At 37.4% G+C, this 16,420-nt stretch overlaps 2 protein-coding genes across 2 annotated transcripts; both read right to left on the reverse strand.

Annotated features, from left to right (window-relative positions):
- Positions 1-1,472: 1,472 nt before the first annotated feature.
- LOC114468545 (pyrroline-5-carboxylate reductase 1, mitochondrial-like) lies at positions 1,473-10,262 on the reverse strand. The gene is made up of 8 exons (XM_028455514.1): positions 10,176-10,262; positions 7,808-7,879; positions 7,571-7,641; positions 6,616-6,795; positions 3,978-4,199; positions 3,809-3,901; positions 3,051-3,214; positions 1,473-2,208 (listed from the first exon to the last, which is right to left on the reverse strand). Exons 2-8 carry the CDS (start codon positions 7,872-7,874, stop codon positions 2,040-2,042), a joined length of 966 nt encoding a protein of 321 aa, XP_028311315.1. The 5' UTR covers positions 7,875-7,879; positions 10,176-10,262; the 3' UTR covers positions 1,473-2,039.
- A 1,495-nt stretch (positions 10,263-11,757) lies between these two features.
- Positions 11,758-14,238, reverse strand: myadml2 (myeloid associated differentiation marker like 2). The gene has a single exon (XM_028455315.1). The coding sequence runs from the start codon at positions 13,553-13,555 to the stop codon at positions 12,644-12,646; it is 912 nt and encodes a 303-aa protein (XP_028311116.1). The 5' UTR covers positions 13,556-14,238; the 3' UTR covers positions 11,758-12,643.
- Positions 14,239-16,420: the final 2,182 nt, after the last annotated feature.

Genomic DNA, 16,420 nt, shown 5'->3' on the forward strand with positions numbered 1-16,420 from the left:
AGTGGGCAAAAAAAAATGGATAAAAGTGTCAAAAAGAACTTGCAAAAATAGAAAAAAAGGGATATTTAACGGCAAAATGTAGCTACAGTCTGAAAAGTTTCCCCCTTTTAAGGTTTTCTGGGGGAATAATAATAAAGATTAAGACATTTTGAGATGACTTGTAATTTGCACTAAATAAATAAAGCTGAATTGCAGACAAAGAGCCACATGTTGAGCATCACTGACTTAATAACAGCTTCTACATAGTGCTACTAATAATGTAGTGGGCTGGTCTGAATTTTTGTCCCAGTCCACCCCTGCAGCCCAATATAATGCAATGTAATGTTTGTGAAACCCTTTGAAAATCTGCTTATCAGCTCAAATATTTACCAGCGGATGGTTGACCTGCAAGAAGCTCAAGATTTCAGCAGTCGCAAAGCAGCAAACAATTGTGTTTCGACAGCCTTTTGTTGTCATCCTGTATAATTGAAAGAAAATGTTGCAGTCCAAAATACAATAGTGTCACATTAAGCTCCCATATGATACTACAACTGTCTAAAGGTGCGACTGTAATCACTTCAATCGCCCATGATGAGTCGCTTGAACATAGTGGTGCTTTTTGGTCACTCCAGTGACGTGATGACCAGGGAACAGTGTGTGTGTGATATTTGCAACTAAATTATGACTATCCGTAACTCCATTTAGAGATACTGTATCGACAAGTGCATTCTGACTAGGCGTAATTCAAGTTCAAGATATCTATAATGTCAATTTGACTAGTTAAAAAGTGATTAAAGAGATCTAGAAATGTTGTTAACGATATCTTTAATGGATGGGAGTTGAAGATATCTTGATTTGGAATCATGACAAGTCAGAATGCACTTGTAGATAGACAATTTAGTTGCAGATATCCACATCTCACCTATCCATAACTGAATTAAAGCTTTATGTAATGACAAACTCCTTATACATCAATGGGGAAAGTGACATCCTTTATCCTAGGAGGAATTATGTTGTGGATATCTGACATTACAATTGTGGATAGGAAGAATGCCATTTTAGACATCTGAAATGTTCAGTTTGACTAGGAAGAATCAAATTGCGAATATGTATAATGTTAATTCTGGATAGTCAAATGTAGCTATTAAATGTTAAAGGAGCTTGCCATAGTGTGTGTGTGTGTGTGTGTGTGTGTGTGTGTGTGTGTGTGTGTGTGTGTGTGTGTGTGTGTGTGTGTGTGTGTGTGTGTATATGGAGCAAGGGACAGGGGAGAGAGAGGGCTGATCACTTCTTCTCCGGCCGTACATTTTTACAGTTTAAATGATCAACTTACGGACTCACTAAAGGACTCAATTCAATTCAGCTTGAGTTCACTCAGAATGTAGGCTTATTCAAGAAGTTAACCGCTTTAATTTTGCCCTGGTAAGTTGAGGAAGTGTACAGCCTCTCACTGTAGCGGGAGGGAGGTGCTGCTGCCTCGGCTCTACAGACAGTGAAGGACAGGGAAGTTGTTGCTTGAAGTCGCTCGAACAATGTTAATTTTTTTTTTTTTTTTTTTTTTACTTTGAGCGACTAGGCAAATTTACTTGCAGTTTTGACTGCCAACTGTCAGTTTTCCTCAGAGGCATCTACTGATTGCTTTGATGTGTCCATGTTAGTTCTTTCTCGACTTGGCCAAATTGACAGTTCTCGGGGTAATTCGTGATAATTTTCCGGGTTTTAGAAAAAGATTGCGATTCAATATTACTGCTAGCACCATCATATTTTGGTGGAGCTTTCTTAGTCTTGGGAATTTGGAGGAGTGGGATATCTACAACCTATATGGTGATTTACATTTACTAAGAGTCATCTCTTTGCTGTAATTTTTACTTTGAAAAAAAATTTTCCCACAGGTTGAACTAGATGTTCTGGCGGGCCTTGAGTTTGACCCATGTTGTCTAAGGTCTAATCTGGAAGTGTCAGTTTAATCGTATGTACTACATCAACAGTGACGTGATCGTCCACGTTCCAGTTTTTGTGTTTCACTAAATGGATAAAAAAAAAAATGTAAAAAACAAAGATCAGTTCTTGTTAGTCTTGGGGCTGCTGGTATTAAACATGTTGATCCCTCGAGTTTTGACTCCTGCTACTTCTGCAGTGACTCCTGACTGTTGCATCACTTTGTTTAGAGTCGTCTTCTTTATGGCAGCGGGGGAAATCTTCTCCTGGTCAGCCAAAAATTGCAGTTCTCTTCAAAAAAGAAGGGAAAGATGGTAGAGAAGTTTACAATATACCACAATAGACCACACTATAATGATTGTTTGTAGGAGCAGGGATACAGATGCTAATTGCAAATCAACATCTAGCTCTAATTAAAAACTATAGCATGCGTTTTCCTTTCATGCTAGTGAACAAAAACACTGAATCAAATCAACCTTTTGTTATACAGCACATTTCATAGATTTACATTAAAAACCCTGAATACTTCAAACATAAACACAATGTTGAGAGTAGTATTAACAAAAGTAGGATTAGAAGCACTTCTAACGTGGGTGCACTGGCATGCCTGAAGCTTTGGGGTAAAGCTCACATTGGAACTTGACTTTAGATACGTTGGATCCCAACCAAAAGTTCCAGAACAGGTGTAAGTACCACTACCCACCCACTCCCTTTGTTCACAGTCACCCTCATATCTCAAACGTGATGTTTCACCCTCTTTATTCTCTACATGTCACAACACTGGCACAGTCGCTCACACTCAACTGCACAATAGTTATATCACGTTATACTTTCAGCACAACCAAAATAGCTTCGTGCAAATCTTTTCTTTAAATGTCCCACCCTAACTCCCTCTCCCCTGTTCTTTTCCCCCACATAATCCTGCGTGGAAATACTATAAAATTAGATCATTCCTATGGCATTTAGGGATACAAACATCAGTAAATTGTGTTTAATTTACGTGAGGATTATGTTGGGGTCCTCTGTAAGGAGTCACTGGATCCAAAAAGTTTGAAAAACCCTGATTTGCTGTTTTTAATTCCAGAAAATCAATTTTGTATTCTTTATTATTGAGTATTCTATTGATTACCCACCTTGTTCTGACACAGGAGGCCTCCACGGCATTGATGAGGAGGCTGCGGAAGCCGCCGCTCTCCATGACATGTAGGGCGTGGATCGTAGCGCCCCCTGGTGAACACACGTTGTCCTTCAGCTGCCCAGGGTGTTGCTCAGAGTCCAACAACATCCGGGCTGCCCCCTAGAGGACAACACACAGAAATCTTATCTCTATGCAGCCCGTCACGTTTTTCAGATTTGTTTAAAACACAAGTATAAAGGTTAGACTCTACTCCAGTTTTTTTTTTTTGGCTCAAGTGCCCCCTTTCTTCTATTTCTGAATCCAAGTTCCCCCTTTGTCAGTTCTAATTTCAACTTTAACTGTTTTAACACCACCCTGGACAAGTGGGCAGTTCATTATGAGCTGATATAAAGTCAGAAAGGCCAGCTAGCTTTACTCCTATAGTTATTTAAGAAAGTAAAATGAAGCTTTGAATATATTATTGGCTAATGGGAGGACATCAGAGTAACTGAAATCTATGCTGTGAAAAACTAGAACCACAGGGGTCAGAAACCACAACCTTCACACTGTGAAGCAGCAATGATACCCACCACTTCACAGCCTGCACATTATTGACCAGCTGTTTAAATTGTGCCATTATTAAATATGCAACACAATCAAACTGTCCAAACCAAAAGCACAATAATAACCCTGCAGATAAAACGCACCACTGAGCAAAGCTGGACGATAACAGTTTAAACGGGTTACTTTGTTATAATAACATAATGATCGTACCAGCAGCGCTTGAGCTCCGAGGCGTACGGCCAGTCTCCTCGGCAGGCCCATTTTTACTCCACCATCAGCAAGGGCATCAACAGCTGTGAACGCCTGCAAGACCACAACCATCTCAGCTGCAATGATCCAATCCAAAGAACACCTTTTATCATTCCGATCACTGACTCACATAGGCCGGCCCACTACCACTCAGACCAGTGACAGCATCAATGAGGTCCTCCTCTACCTCAGTGCAGTAGCCCACACTGGCCATGAGCTGTTCCAGGAGCTTCCCATCCTCCACCTGTGCGTGTGTGCCAGTGGCGTAGACGGTGGCTCCTTCTCGCACCACCACAGGTGTGTTGGTCATGCAGCGCATCACCTTTGGTTCAGCGCGATGCAGCTGCAGCTTCTGCGAAGAAGAGTAATGCACTACAAAGCTACATGGATAGGAGCATTTTAAAAGCTTTGGAAACTGAAAAAAAATATATAAAAGTTATTTTTAGTAGCCAGAATCCGTGTACCCTTTGTTCTTTGGTTATTCTGTTTTAAAATGAAATCAAAATAACAAATAAACAGTGTGGTTATTTTGTTTTACTCATTAAAAACCAAAACAGAAATACAAAAAACCAGATAAGCAGTTTTTTAAACTTGTTCTGTTTGTGTGATATTTTTATATTTACAGGGAAATTACAGCTAGAACTGAAATCCGATGCACCTGGTTTCCCTCCCCAGGTCTCTTCACATAATAGGACTGTTTAGGATTTATTTCAGCAGTTTTCTGGTCCTGCTCATGTTTTCATTCAGTCTGTGGATGTTGTAGCTCGTAAAAAGCTGCTCACGTTTATGTTTTGTTTTGCTGTGTTACAATCCAAATAATATCCAAATAAACTGGTGACTGACGATCAACTGTAAGGCTGGTGTGAGGAACAATAGATGTTAAAACTTCTACAATTTGACACTTTTTTGAGGGCAAGTGAAAATGTTTATTTTGCACGTTATAAATACCGCTAACAGCAGCCGTCAACACACAAGGAAGTTGATCACAAGAAACGAGGAGCACCAGTAGGTTCATTACACCACCTCTGGTTCCACATATGTGCATGTTTTACGCAACATCCATTTTTTGGTTTTGATTTTGTTTCAATTCACCAGTAATGTGACTTATGCATAGCTTCTTTTTATGTCCGGACCGGGAGCAAAAGTCCGCCCAGTCACCAGTTTATCTGGATACTATTTGGACCGTAACACTGTTTGGTAAAGTTGGCAGATATTCACAGTCGGACTTCCAGCATCAATAACTCTTAAAGAAACGTCATCGACACACAAATTATCGGTGTGAGGTGGAAAACATGATCATTTATCAAACGCAGCAGAGTAAAAGTCTGTTTGTGTGTCCACTCTGTGTGGTGAGATTAAAACATGAAGCTATCGTCCTAGTTTCCCCATAAATATCCAAACATCACAGGAGAAAAATGCTGCTTGTTTGGTTTTTCCATTTACCTGTTTCTGGTTTTAAATTAATTTTATAAAAAAAAAAAAAAATCAGTTTTTTCTATTTTTAATTTGGTTTTGAAACAAAATAACCAAAGAACGAATGGTACACGAATTTAGCCAGGCTTGGGGTCAATTCATTACTTACATCAAATACAGTGATCATTTTTTCCAATTACAATTAGATCATAATTATATAGTTTGTTATGAAAGTCAGTTACAATTACCATCCCAATTTTCAATTACAGTTAAATACAATTACCGATCCTGAAAAAAATTAAATTTTATTTGTATTTTGTGCCTAACAAAAGAAAAGACAAGAATACATGTGCAATAGCATTTCATTATTAACATCATATTTATAATCCCTAATAGCTTTTTTATAAAAATATCACATTTAATATCATACAATTTCCAGTCCAACTTTTGGCTCAAATTGCACAGCAGAAACACTTTGCTGCAGTGTTAATGTTGTCGACTAAAAATGCACGTCAGTTTTTGTCTGGTATATTAACTAGATTATGATGAATTAAAAATAAAATAATAGATCAAAATGTTTTTTTTATGATTCCATAGCCCTAATAGAATAAAGGCTTTTTAACAACAGTGCCTCAGATCTTTTAAAAACTAGATCAAAATATAATTGTATTTATATAAAAAAAATAAACTGTAATAAAAATGTGGAATGGAATCATAATTGACAATTTTAATACCAATTACAAAGGTAATTATCGGAACTCAATTACAATTATATTGCACAATTTATTTTCCAATTACAACAAAAATTCTGCCATAATTTCCTTTCTACTTGGAAGCTAAAGCTAAGGCTGATTATATGTCTAGCAGATTAAAAGCTAGGCTAATAGTTAGTAAACTAAAGTGAATATTACTAGTTATGAATCTAAAACATGGACATCGTTAGGCTTTCAACATGAACTGGAATGTTGGTTACGAGTCCAGGCAGCTCACTGCTGTCATGTTAAAAATGTGGGGTTTTTTTTTTTTTTTTTTTGCCTGAGGGGCTCCTCTGATCAGAAATCTACAGCAATGCGGAAATACGTGTTACACCCTTCACATGTCTTCTAATTTGGTTTATGGTTGCCCTTACTGAACAATTTAGAGTAGAAAAAGAAGTTTTAATGAATTCTTGTTTCAAGGGTGGAAGCATTCCAAACCACTCTGAACCAATGTGGTAAAAAAACGAATTAATCCACCAAATTTTTGCCAGCCAAGTTTATTCTATCCAGAGCCAGGCATTAAACTACTGAAGAACCAAGACCACATGAAGAGGCTTAGAGATGTGTTTGTGTGGCTAAATGTCATTTCCAACACACCTTCTCTATGGAGCTGATGGTAACACCTGCTGCACACGACACAATGAGGTGACGCTCTTCAATATCAGGTCCAATCTCATCCAGCACGAACGGAATGATGTGAGGTTTCACAGCCAGAAACAGGACGTCACTCCTGCTCACCGTCTCCTTGTTGCTGGTTGTTAAGTTCACACCCATTTTCTAAACAAATATCACAAGTTTCACAGTGATAATGAAAGACAGATAGGAATATCTGTCTTTCATTATTATAATATACAAGTAAACTGAATAAAATACACACACGCACAAACTTGATTAAAATGAACCAACACAGTTTGGGTTAAATATCATGTAACCATGATTCATTTGATTTAAAATAAGGTTTTTTAAGTCCTGAATGTTTTTTTTAATAGATAAAAACTGGCTGGTAAAACTTGATGAATGTTAAGTTATCTTAAGTTGAACGTCTATCAAATATTAGCTGAACGATTTTGGAAAAAAATGCGATTTAATTTGCGATTATTTTTTCAAGAGCCTCTTGTCATGTTTTTTTTTTTCAATGAACACAAGCAATAAATCAATCTGTTTCATAATAAATTATTTCAGATTTATTTAAACTTTAAATAAATATAAAATATACATTTTAAAGCATAGATTATGTCAATAAAGCAAACAAATCTGTGGCTTTACCTCTTCGACATATCTAACTATCATGAAACATGTGAACTGCACTTCTTAAACACTCTCTGAAGTTAACAGAACAGTACAAGACAGGACAAGAATTTTTTTTTTTTTTTTTTTTTTAAATTGGAGCCTTTGCGATTAGAAAATTATGTTTTATAATATCGTAATATCACAAATGAAATAATCATTCAGCCTTATCAAATATACTAATAAAATTTCCAAAAGACTGTTGCTCTTCTTTATAAAATGAGCATAACATTGGTGTAAATGCACTCAAAGCTCATCCACCCACCCGTAGCTGCTGTATTGTGGGAAGATCTGTGTCCGGAGAGCTGGCTGTGATTCTGTGGGTAGCAATCACACCTCGAATAGATGGGGGAAAAAAATACAATAAATAATAGAATCATATATTTTGTTCTACACATTCTTTGTATAGAATTGTCTAAGTATTTGGTTTTTGTGTTTGTTTTGTTTGTGTTATGAAATATGTTTGGGATAGTGAGTGAAAATTAAAATCAATCAAACTCACCAGCAGCTGCGAAGCCTCGTACCAGAGCATGGGCCAGCTGCCCCGCTCCAATGAAGCCCACACTCATCCTACCTGGAAATGTGCATCAATAGGGACATATTTAATCTGAAGTTTAAATCAGCTTGGTGTGCCCTACATATCAAACAAACATGGAACTGTGGGACAAAGATTCACTTACGTTTTGTTCCATTTTCTCAGAAGTATAATTGTGACACGGTCTTCAAAGTTACTATATTAAAAATTATCTTCTCCGTTTGCTCAACATCCTTACAAAACAATAAGTGCAATTGAAAGGTTTTTACTGCTTTTTTTTTTTAACCTTGTCTGCACATGCTGTAGTAGGTCAACACTACATGTAGTGCAATATTTTTGCGACAGCTATGCATATTTTATTATTGCATGTTGTATAAAATATATATATATATATATATATATAAATTCATACATGCAATTAAATAGATACAATTATTTTATTGCATAATTGTTTGTGACCAAGAAAAATATTATTAAAGGTAGATTATAAAAAGAAAGGACAGTGTTACCCCTTGGTGAAGGGGGAAAGGAACAGGGAAGAGGGAGTTAGGGTAGGACAATGGAAGGGGTGGGGAGAGTCGACTATATTAAGATGAGAGTGCAAAGTGATGTTGCAGTTGTGCATATTGAAGGTTTGTACTGAGTCCTGTAGAGAGCTATGGTAGGCTGGAAGTCTTTGCCAATATATTATAAAAAAAATAAAAATAACAACAAGGAGAAGTTTAAATTCATGTTAAAACAGTACTGCACACTTTGTAATCAACAGTAACGAATGTCATCATTTAAACAAGTGGTTTTGGAATGACCCCTGCGACCCTGTTAAACGGGAATAAGCGGGTATGAAAATGGATGGATGGATGGGTTTTGGAATGTTGGTGAGGTATGAAATGTTTTTTCATCTCTTTTTTCCTTTGGGATTATTGTGTTTAATCATGTTTGTTAAATGGATAGCCATTTTGTTTTGTTATTGTCTCGCTTCTCTATGTTGTGTTTTTAGATACAATATAGACTGTTGCTATAGTTCCGGACCCCAGACAAACCAGACTATAGTTCCAGTACTTCCTATAAGCAGTAAGCCGAATGCTGGTAGTTCCGTCACTGCCGGACCCGTCCCCGTTCCTTTTTAGTTATTTTAGCCCTAAACCTAACCCAGGAAATTCCCTAAAATGTTTCTTTTTTTCGAATATGTATTTTTAAAGGTGGAATTTGCCGTGTTGAATATGTTAAAATGAAAAAAGATTTGTCAAAAGTGGGATTCAAACCCATGCTAGCGGAAGCAAAAGTACACATACACACCACTTATGCAAAAAAAAAAAAAATTGCGCATGTGCACAGGAAGTGCCGGAATTATTGTCCGGTTTGTATAATATACAAAGTGTCTATTGATATGGAAAGGTATCAATAGACCCCGGGACCATTGATATGGAAACATATGTTTTCTGGATCTTTTCTACATAAGTGTAATGTGCCTGTTTTCACCGTGCCAGGATGGCTGAGTGATCTAAGGTGCATGACTCAAGAATTCTTCCTTCTGCTGCCATGGGTTCAAATCCCACTTTTTTCATATATATATTTTTTCATTTGAACATATTTAACACGGCAAATTCCACCTTTAAAAATACATGTACAAAAAAAAAACATTTTAGGGTATTTCCTGGGTAAGGATTAAAATAAAAGAGTTAGCGGTGTCGCTAAAAACAAATATGAGCTAAAATAAAACTGACGGTACTTTAAGTCACGTGGTGCACCGAACACGTCACCTAAACTGGCCAATGAGGGGCGCTTTCCGTATGAATAGCCACGGCGTATAATATATTTTTGGAAGGGCTGTGTGTTTTGTTTGTTTATGTAATTATTGTGTGATAATGTGTTTGATTTTATGAGTGTCGGACCCCAGGAATAATAGCCAAAGCTTTTAGTGCTAATGGGGATCCTAAAGAAAGAATGTGAACATAGGGTCGGATTATTCTAGCTCACTTGTTGTGGACATGACGCAGAAATAACCCATTTAGCCACATGGAGAGAACATGCAAACTCCAGATAAAGGTCCCAGCTGTCCACAATTACTGTTATTCTGTCCCATAAATGAGTAATTCTTAAAGAAATATGTTTCCGATGCATATTGTTTCTATATGGATGAGATGATGATAAGTGAACATTACGTCCTTGTTTAGCAGTAGTAAACAAACTCACTTCCTGTGTCAAACACCTTAGCAAAACTACACAGAAACTGTCCAACAAACGGTGATTAATAAGGACCAAGACACGTATACAAGGCATTAGTCATTTTGTTTTCTGACATATTGACCAATTCAGCAAAACACGCTTTATTTACCTGATTTTATCGCTCTGTCAACTTGTCCCACCTGTCGAATCTTCGCTTTAGTACAGCCGAGTTTAGGTTGACTGACAGGTAAGCAGACCAATGGCGGTGCATATACGTAACACGACCGACCAATCACAGCATCAAGAGGTGTCACGAGCCCGTGCTGTAAATTAAAGACTCCAGTTGCATCAGTTTGTGCCTAAAATAGTTCAAAGGAAGCTGCAGTGACATCTGCTGGTAAAAGTGTGTAGCGCAAGAGAGAAATTGACTATATTTTTTCCCCCTGGGAATAACTAGTCACATAAATGTCAACAAAAGTCGAATGAATAAATCATATACAAAATTAGTTGACTTAGATTAAAATATTTTTGAATTTAGTGGAACTAGTACAGTGCCCGTCGAAATTATGCATTCATATAGTAGGGCTTAAGTAGAGTTGTCAATTATGGCCAAATGAATATGTGTTTGAAGGTTAGATGTACAAAGAGGTGTACAAACTCTGTACTCTGTAGTGTTATAAAGGGGTATATTTGCGGATGCAAAGTAAAATAACCTGTGCGATTTCTCTGGTTTAATTCTATGAGACATGCGCACGATAAATGTGTGTTGTTTTTTTTAACTCATTTTTATATATTTTTTTATTTGGTTTATTTTTTTGTTATGTATGTTTTTTGGAGTCATTATGTGTATTTTTTGTATCTTTCTGTTGTGTTTTTGTGCATTTTTTTTGCATAATTTTTGTTTTTTGTTGCCATTGTAGTGTGATTCTGGAATCATTTTGTGTATTTTTGTATCTTTTTGTGTATTTTTTGTATAAATATTTAGTTTTGAGTATTTTGAGTCATTTTCATATTCTTGCTGACGTTTTGTGTATTTTTCTGTAATATGTGTTTTTTGGAGTTGTTATGTGTGTTTTTGGAGCCTTTTTGTATATTTTTGTGCATTTCTGTTGTTGTTTTGTGTACTTTTTGTATAAATTTTGTTTAGCTTTTTTGTTTTACATCATTGTGTATTTTTGTATCTTTCAGTTGTCTTTTTTTTTGTTGCCTTTTTTGTATAATGATTGTTTTTGTTGCCATTGTCGTGTGATTCTGGAGTCATTTTAGGTATTTTTGTATCTTTTTAGTGTAGTTTTGTGCATTTCTGTTGTTATTTTGTGTATTTTTTGTATAAATATTTAGTTTTGTGTTTTTTGACCATTGTCAAAGTTTGAGGTCGAACAGACACCGCGTCGGGGAGATATTCATTCCACAAACACACACACAAAGACCTTTCTTGCATTATAGATGATTCTGATAGATAGGCGTTACAGAATCAATGTAATAAATACATTTATAAGTCTGTAAAGTTGCAAGATGATCAATTTACTGCAGGATTTCAACACACAGTCACTCCTACAGTCTATTTAGATACTCCAACAAACCTAACAATCATGTCCACACAAGCTCACCTTTGAAAATCTTCAAATAAAGATAATTTATTTCACTGTAACTCATCATTTAATGCACTTTTTACATCATATGTGTTTGTAAGATGTTCAACTAACTGTCAAAATAAGTAATGTCCAGCTCATAATGTATAATATGGGCAAACAAGTTTGGAAAGGCATTTATATGATTGATAAAATTATTTGAATAAATACTTTTCTAGTTCACTAATATGTGAACAATTTCTTTTTTTTTTTTTTTTTAAAAAAAGGGAAAGAAACTGCTTAAGAGTCAAAGACAAATTTTATCTTCAGTGCAAACTTAACATATGCCTAAAATTAGTTTTTATAACACTTCTTTGACAATGGCATTAACAGATTAAATAGGCCATCGTTCATGATTCCCTATGAGACCAGCCAATGAGTTAGTTTGATCACAATTGTCAAAGTCAAGGCCCGGGGGCCAACTAATTAAGTTGTAGATATCTCAGTCCCTCCAAATACACACATTCAATGAAATTATGCAATATTTGCAAGCGCTCATGGTTTTCCATTACATGATAGCAGTCATTTTAAATTTCAAATTGAAATAACTTCCACTTTTTCCAAAATCCTGGAATATTCCTCAAAATCTCCCCAAGTTAAATGAAAAGTCAATACAAAATCCAGGAAACTTAAGTGCATTTAAATTAAAGGTCACTTATTGCTCAGATATTGTCGGTTCCTTACATACTTACATAAGTGCAAACGAGAGCACAATAATGTTAACATTGCTAGTTCTTCCCACCAAAAACTGCAGCTTAGTTGAGATCAAACTGGTCCGTATTTGGCCTATGAACTAAAGTGAGTTCACTTTATGGACTAAATTCCCGCGATCATCAGTGCACCTATAGAGGGATGCCCTCTTTGCTGGATAAACATCAGATGCATGTATAACACTGCTACAGGCACTTGGCAGACCTACAAGTCAAATACTGATTGGTAAAGATTCACATAAACTTCACACAAACTTCATTTAGCATCTGAACCTGTAAAGGGTATGGTTTTCTTTTCACACAGCAGCATTAGAGACAAAGCGAATCCTCTGGGAGTAAACAAGATCCACAAAGTATAATATAAGGTTGAGATTTGTGAACACTGCGACCACCAGCTTACTGTCCCATGGACATTGTCCTCGTGGGCAGTCCTCGGGTCGAGTTGCTGTCCCGTACTTCTGGTCAAAGCTGAAAATTGGCCAGATCAGAGCAGTGCTGAGGTAGAGGACCACGGCAAAGAAAGTGTAGATAACCACAAAGCGATCAAAGGGGAAACGCAGGGCAGAGGTCCTGCCGGAGACTGTCAGTATGATCACAATCACAGTGACGGAGAAGCACAGGCTGTACACCACCACACAGTACTGGGTCGCAATGTACACATTGTACTCGCTGTCGTTGGCCAGAGCACCAAAAATGATGCAGGCGATAAAACCCTGAACCACCTTCAGCAGTCCAGACACAGTGGCCATGTAGCCCACCACGGCTCCTGGTTTGGCTCGGGTCAGGAACACCTCGACGCCATAAGGGAAGCAGCAGACACAGGAGCAGACTGTGACCGCAATACGGTAGATTTGGACTTCACAGTTCTCATCAGGGCACTCCGATTGGAGGAAGTAGACTGGGTAGACCACAGAGGCTGTGATGTACATGAGCGTAGCCAACATGGCGAACGCCACCGTGAAGTTATCCCAGGAGATTGGCATACAGCTGTGGAGCCTGGTGATGTCCAAGGTGAAAACAACCAGTGTGACAGCAAAGCAGAAGCACCACACAAACATGCAGAAGGTTCCATAGTTGGCACTGTATCCAGCACTGTGGGACACAAGAGCCATGATGGTGCAGCCCAATAGCAACTGGCACATTCGAGCTGCACCCAAAGGTGACAGCACGGCGTCTTTGTTGAGGAAATGTCCTCCATGAGCATCCATGGTGTCCCTGCAGAAGCAGCTGTTGTTGCTGTTCCTCTTGCTGGTGTCCTTGTGGCCTGTTTCCTTTCCTTTGCACAGGCCTCACCCTTTGCCTGGTTCCTTTTTATAGATAGCCTTTAATTACAAATGTCTGTAGATTCTTGCAGTCCTTAGCAATTACAGTAGACCTAACATCATGATACATTTAGGCACAATGAAGTTTCCAGTTGAAATAATGCAAGTTTTTTTAGATGCTTGAATGTTTTTATTGTCCTTTATAGAAACAAAAGGGTCCAAATTATTGCTCAAAATTGTTGTATTTGTCCTTTGCAGTCTGAAATTGGTCTCTCCACTTATATCATCCAGTTTCTCAAAAACAAAAATAGAAATGAAGTCCTCTTTATACTGAGTTAAATCCTTCCCCAACAGGTGGATGAGTGTGTTGTCCTGTCACTCATTCAGTGTCTCCACGTATAGTTTCTTCTCTCCGACTTCATCCAGCTGTCGAACTTTCTCGGACTACGTTCCTTCGTCTTGCTGCTTCTGTCTCCTGCCGTCTCTCAGATATGGTCTCCTGCTCACTAACAGTGTGGTGCACTGCTTTAAGGAACGCCTGAACTGAGCAAACAGTCACGGGCCTCGCCAGTACTATAAATAGGGGGTCTATGTTCCACAGAGGTGGAGGGAGGCTCCATGTGGCAGGCAGTATGAGGGTTGTATTTCTATTGAGCACCCAGAGAGGCTGAGTCAGAGCTCCCACAGTAAGAAATAGGCAGTTATACACTGTGTAATGACAGGGAGGAACGCTACAGAACACCCAATTGAGACGTAAATTACACACAGGTTCAGAGGGATGATTATATACAAGTGATGGCAGATTTGGCCTAAGTAGGGGAAAGGAAGTGGAAGTTGATTGGTAGTTACTAAAAATATGTATTCAAATTGTTTTTTTGCTGTAGTGAGATTTGTGTAAACACAGGGAAATTGATTTTTAAGGCAACAAACTACAATGTTAAACAGCGGAAATAATGTCAAATGTCACGTTCGGGGCCGGCTTTAGGTCATTCGGTCAAATAGGTCAAATAATAAATAAATACATTTTTCTAAAGTTTGGGTACACATTATCATTTATTTTAAATATGAAGTCGAAACAATGCAATTCTACAACACCGTTAAAAAAAAAAAAACCCTTTTCATTGCATCTGGATATTTGAAATGGTGTACATTAATTTATTTGGATAATAGACTACATCGTAGGCAACAGCCTTGCTAACATTAAACTTATATTTTAACTTACAAGTTAGGGTTTCTAACTTTTGTAACCTGCCATGCATTCTTGGTGTTTCTGTTTCATATATTATCTTGTTTGTTTCTATGTTGTTTTGCTGCTCTCTCTCTCTCTCTATACTTGTACCTTTATAAATCATCATTTATGCAATTTGGCGCCCCTCCAGCAGAAGGAGCCCTAGGCGGCCGCCTGGGTTGCCTAGTGACAAGGCCGGCCCTGGTCACGTTGATTGAAGTGTAGTTGTAACAGTCTCACTCCTAGGCAGTTATGAGGAGACCTCAGGCTGTAGTGCTCTGTCTTCTTGCCGCGACCTAGAAGATATAATGCAGGTGAGGAGTAATTAGTCTCAATGCGCTACACCTGAGATTGACCAACAAAGTTCCGCTCTGAACCACCGAACCATTTATTCTCTCTGCCAGCTAATCATGCAGTATTCATCCCTAGATTTTGGCTGACGTGCATCCAGGCTGTAAAGTTTTCTGCATTTTTGTTGTCGATTTGTGCATTGTTTGGGTCACTTTCTGTTTTTTTTGTATTTTCCTGTCATTTTGTGTAATTTTGTTTACAGTTTGTGTGTTGTTTTGAGCTATTCTGTAATGTGTTGCCATTTTTGTGTGTTTTTTGAGTCATTTTGTTTGTTTAAGTGCTCGTTGTGTCTGTCTTTATTGTCATTTTATGTTTTATTATCTTATTTTGTGTATTTTTATTTATTTATTTTTTTGTACTTTTTTGTTGTACATTTTGTAACAGATTTCTGCGTTTTGGGAGTTATTTTGCGTATTATGTTGGGTTTTATATTCCTTCCAACCTCTTGAATTACAATTTTTAGGGATCTGCTTTGGGGGCCGCAAAAAATTAGACTGAGGGCCACATGCCCATGTCTGGTCTATACTATAAAATCTGCAAAGAACAATCTATGCTATGCTAGCAACCTACTCAAAACTCACTAAATTCTCTCAATCCTATACTCACCACAGATTGCAGTCGACAGGTGCTAGTTTTCATAGGTGGTTCATGCAGAAGAAGCCACCAAAACCATCATTTAAACCACCATTCTCAGCCAATAGTGAAATGTTATTTAACAGCTGAGTGAAAAAATGTCAAGAGTTGGACTAGGATCAGTCATCAACGCTATTTCATACCCAAAAAACATTAATGACTCCTTAACATGATTCTTTGTTTTATCTCACTGCTATTTATCTTTTAAATGCATATTTTTGGGTAAATATGAATTAATGTGTTGCTTTTTGTTGGTTTTTCTTACCTCAACTTATAAACTTTGACAGTGCATTTTGTGGTTTTGCAATCAAAAAATCTCATTGATGATGTACTTCAGCCACTCATTCTAATCTAAACCCTCAATGGTTTCTTCATCTTCAACATGCAAAAAAAAAAAAGATCCTGAATATCAAAAAAGCATGACTGAGAAACATTATCTATGTGTGCACATCTATCCATCATATCCTGATGTTCTTACAGATTTTAAGCTGTTTTCTGTTGCTCTTTTTGATCACGTAAAACACATGCCTTAAATCCTAGAGTAACTAAATATGAATTATCAATCCTACCGTAATTTAATGTGAATCTAACATATACAT

The sequence above is a fragment of the Gouania willdenowi genome, chromosome 8 (genome assembly GCF_900634775.1).
Source record: "Gouania willdenowi chromosome 8, fGouWil2.1, whole genome shotgun sequence".
NCBI classification, from domain to species: domain Eukaryota; kingdom Metazoa; phylum Chordata; class Actinopteri; order Blenniiformes; family Gobiesocidae; genus Gouania; species Gouania willdenowi.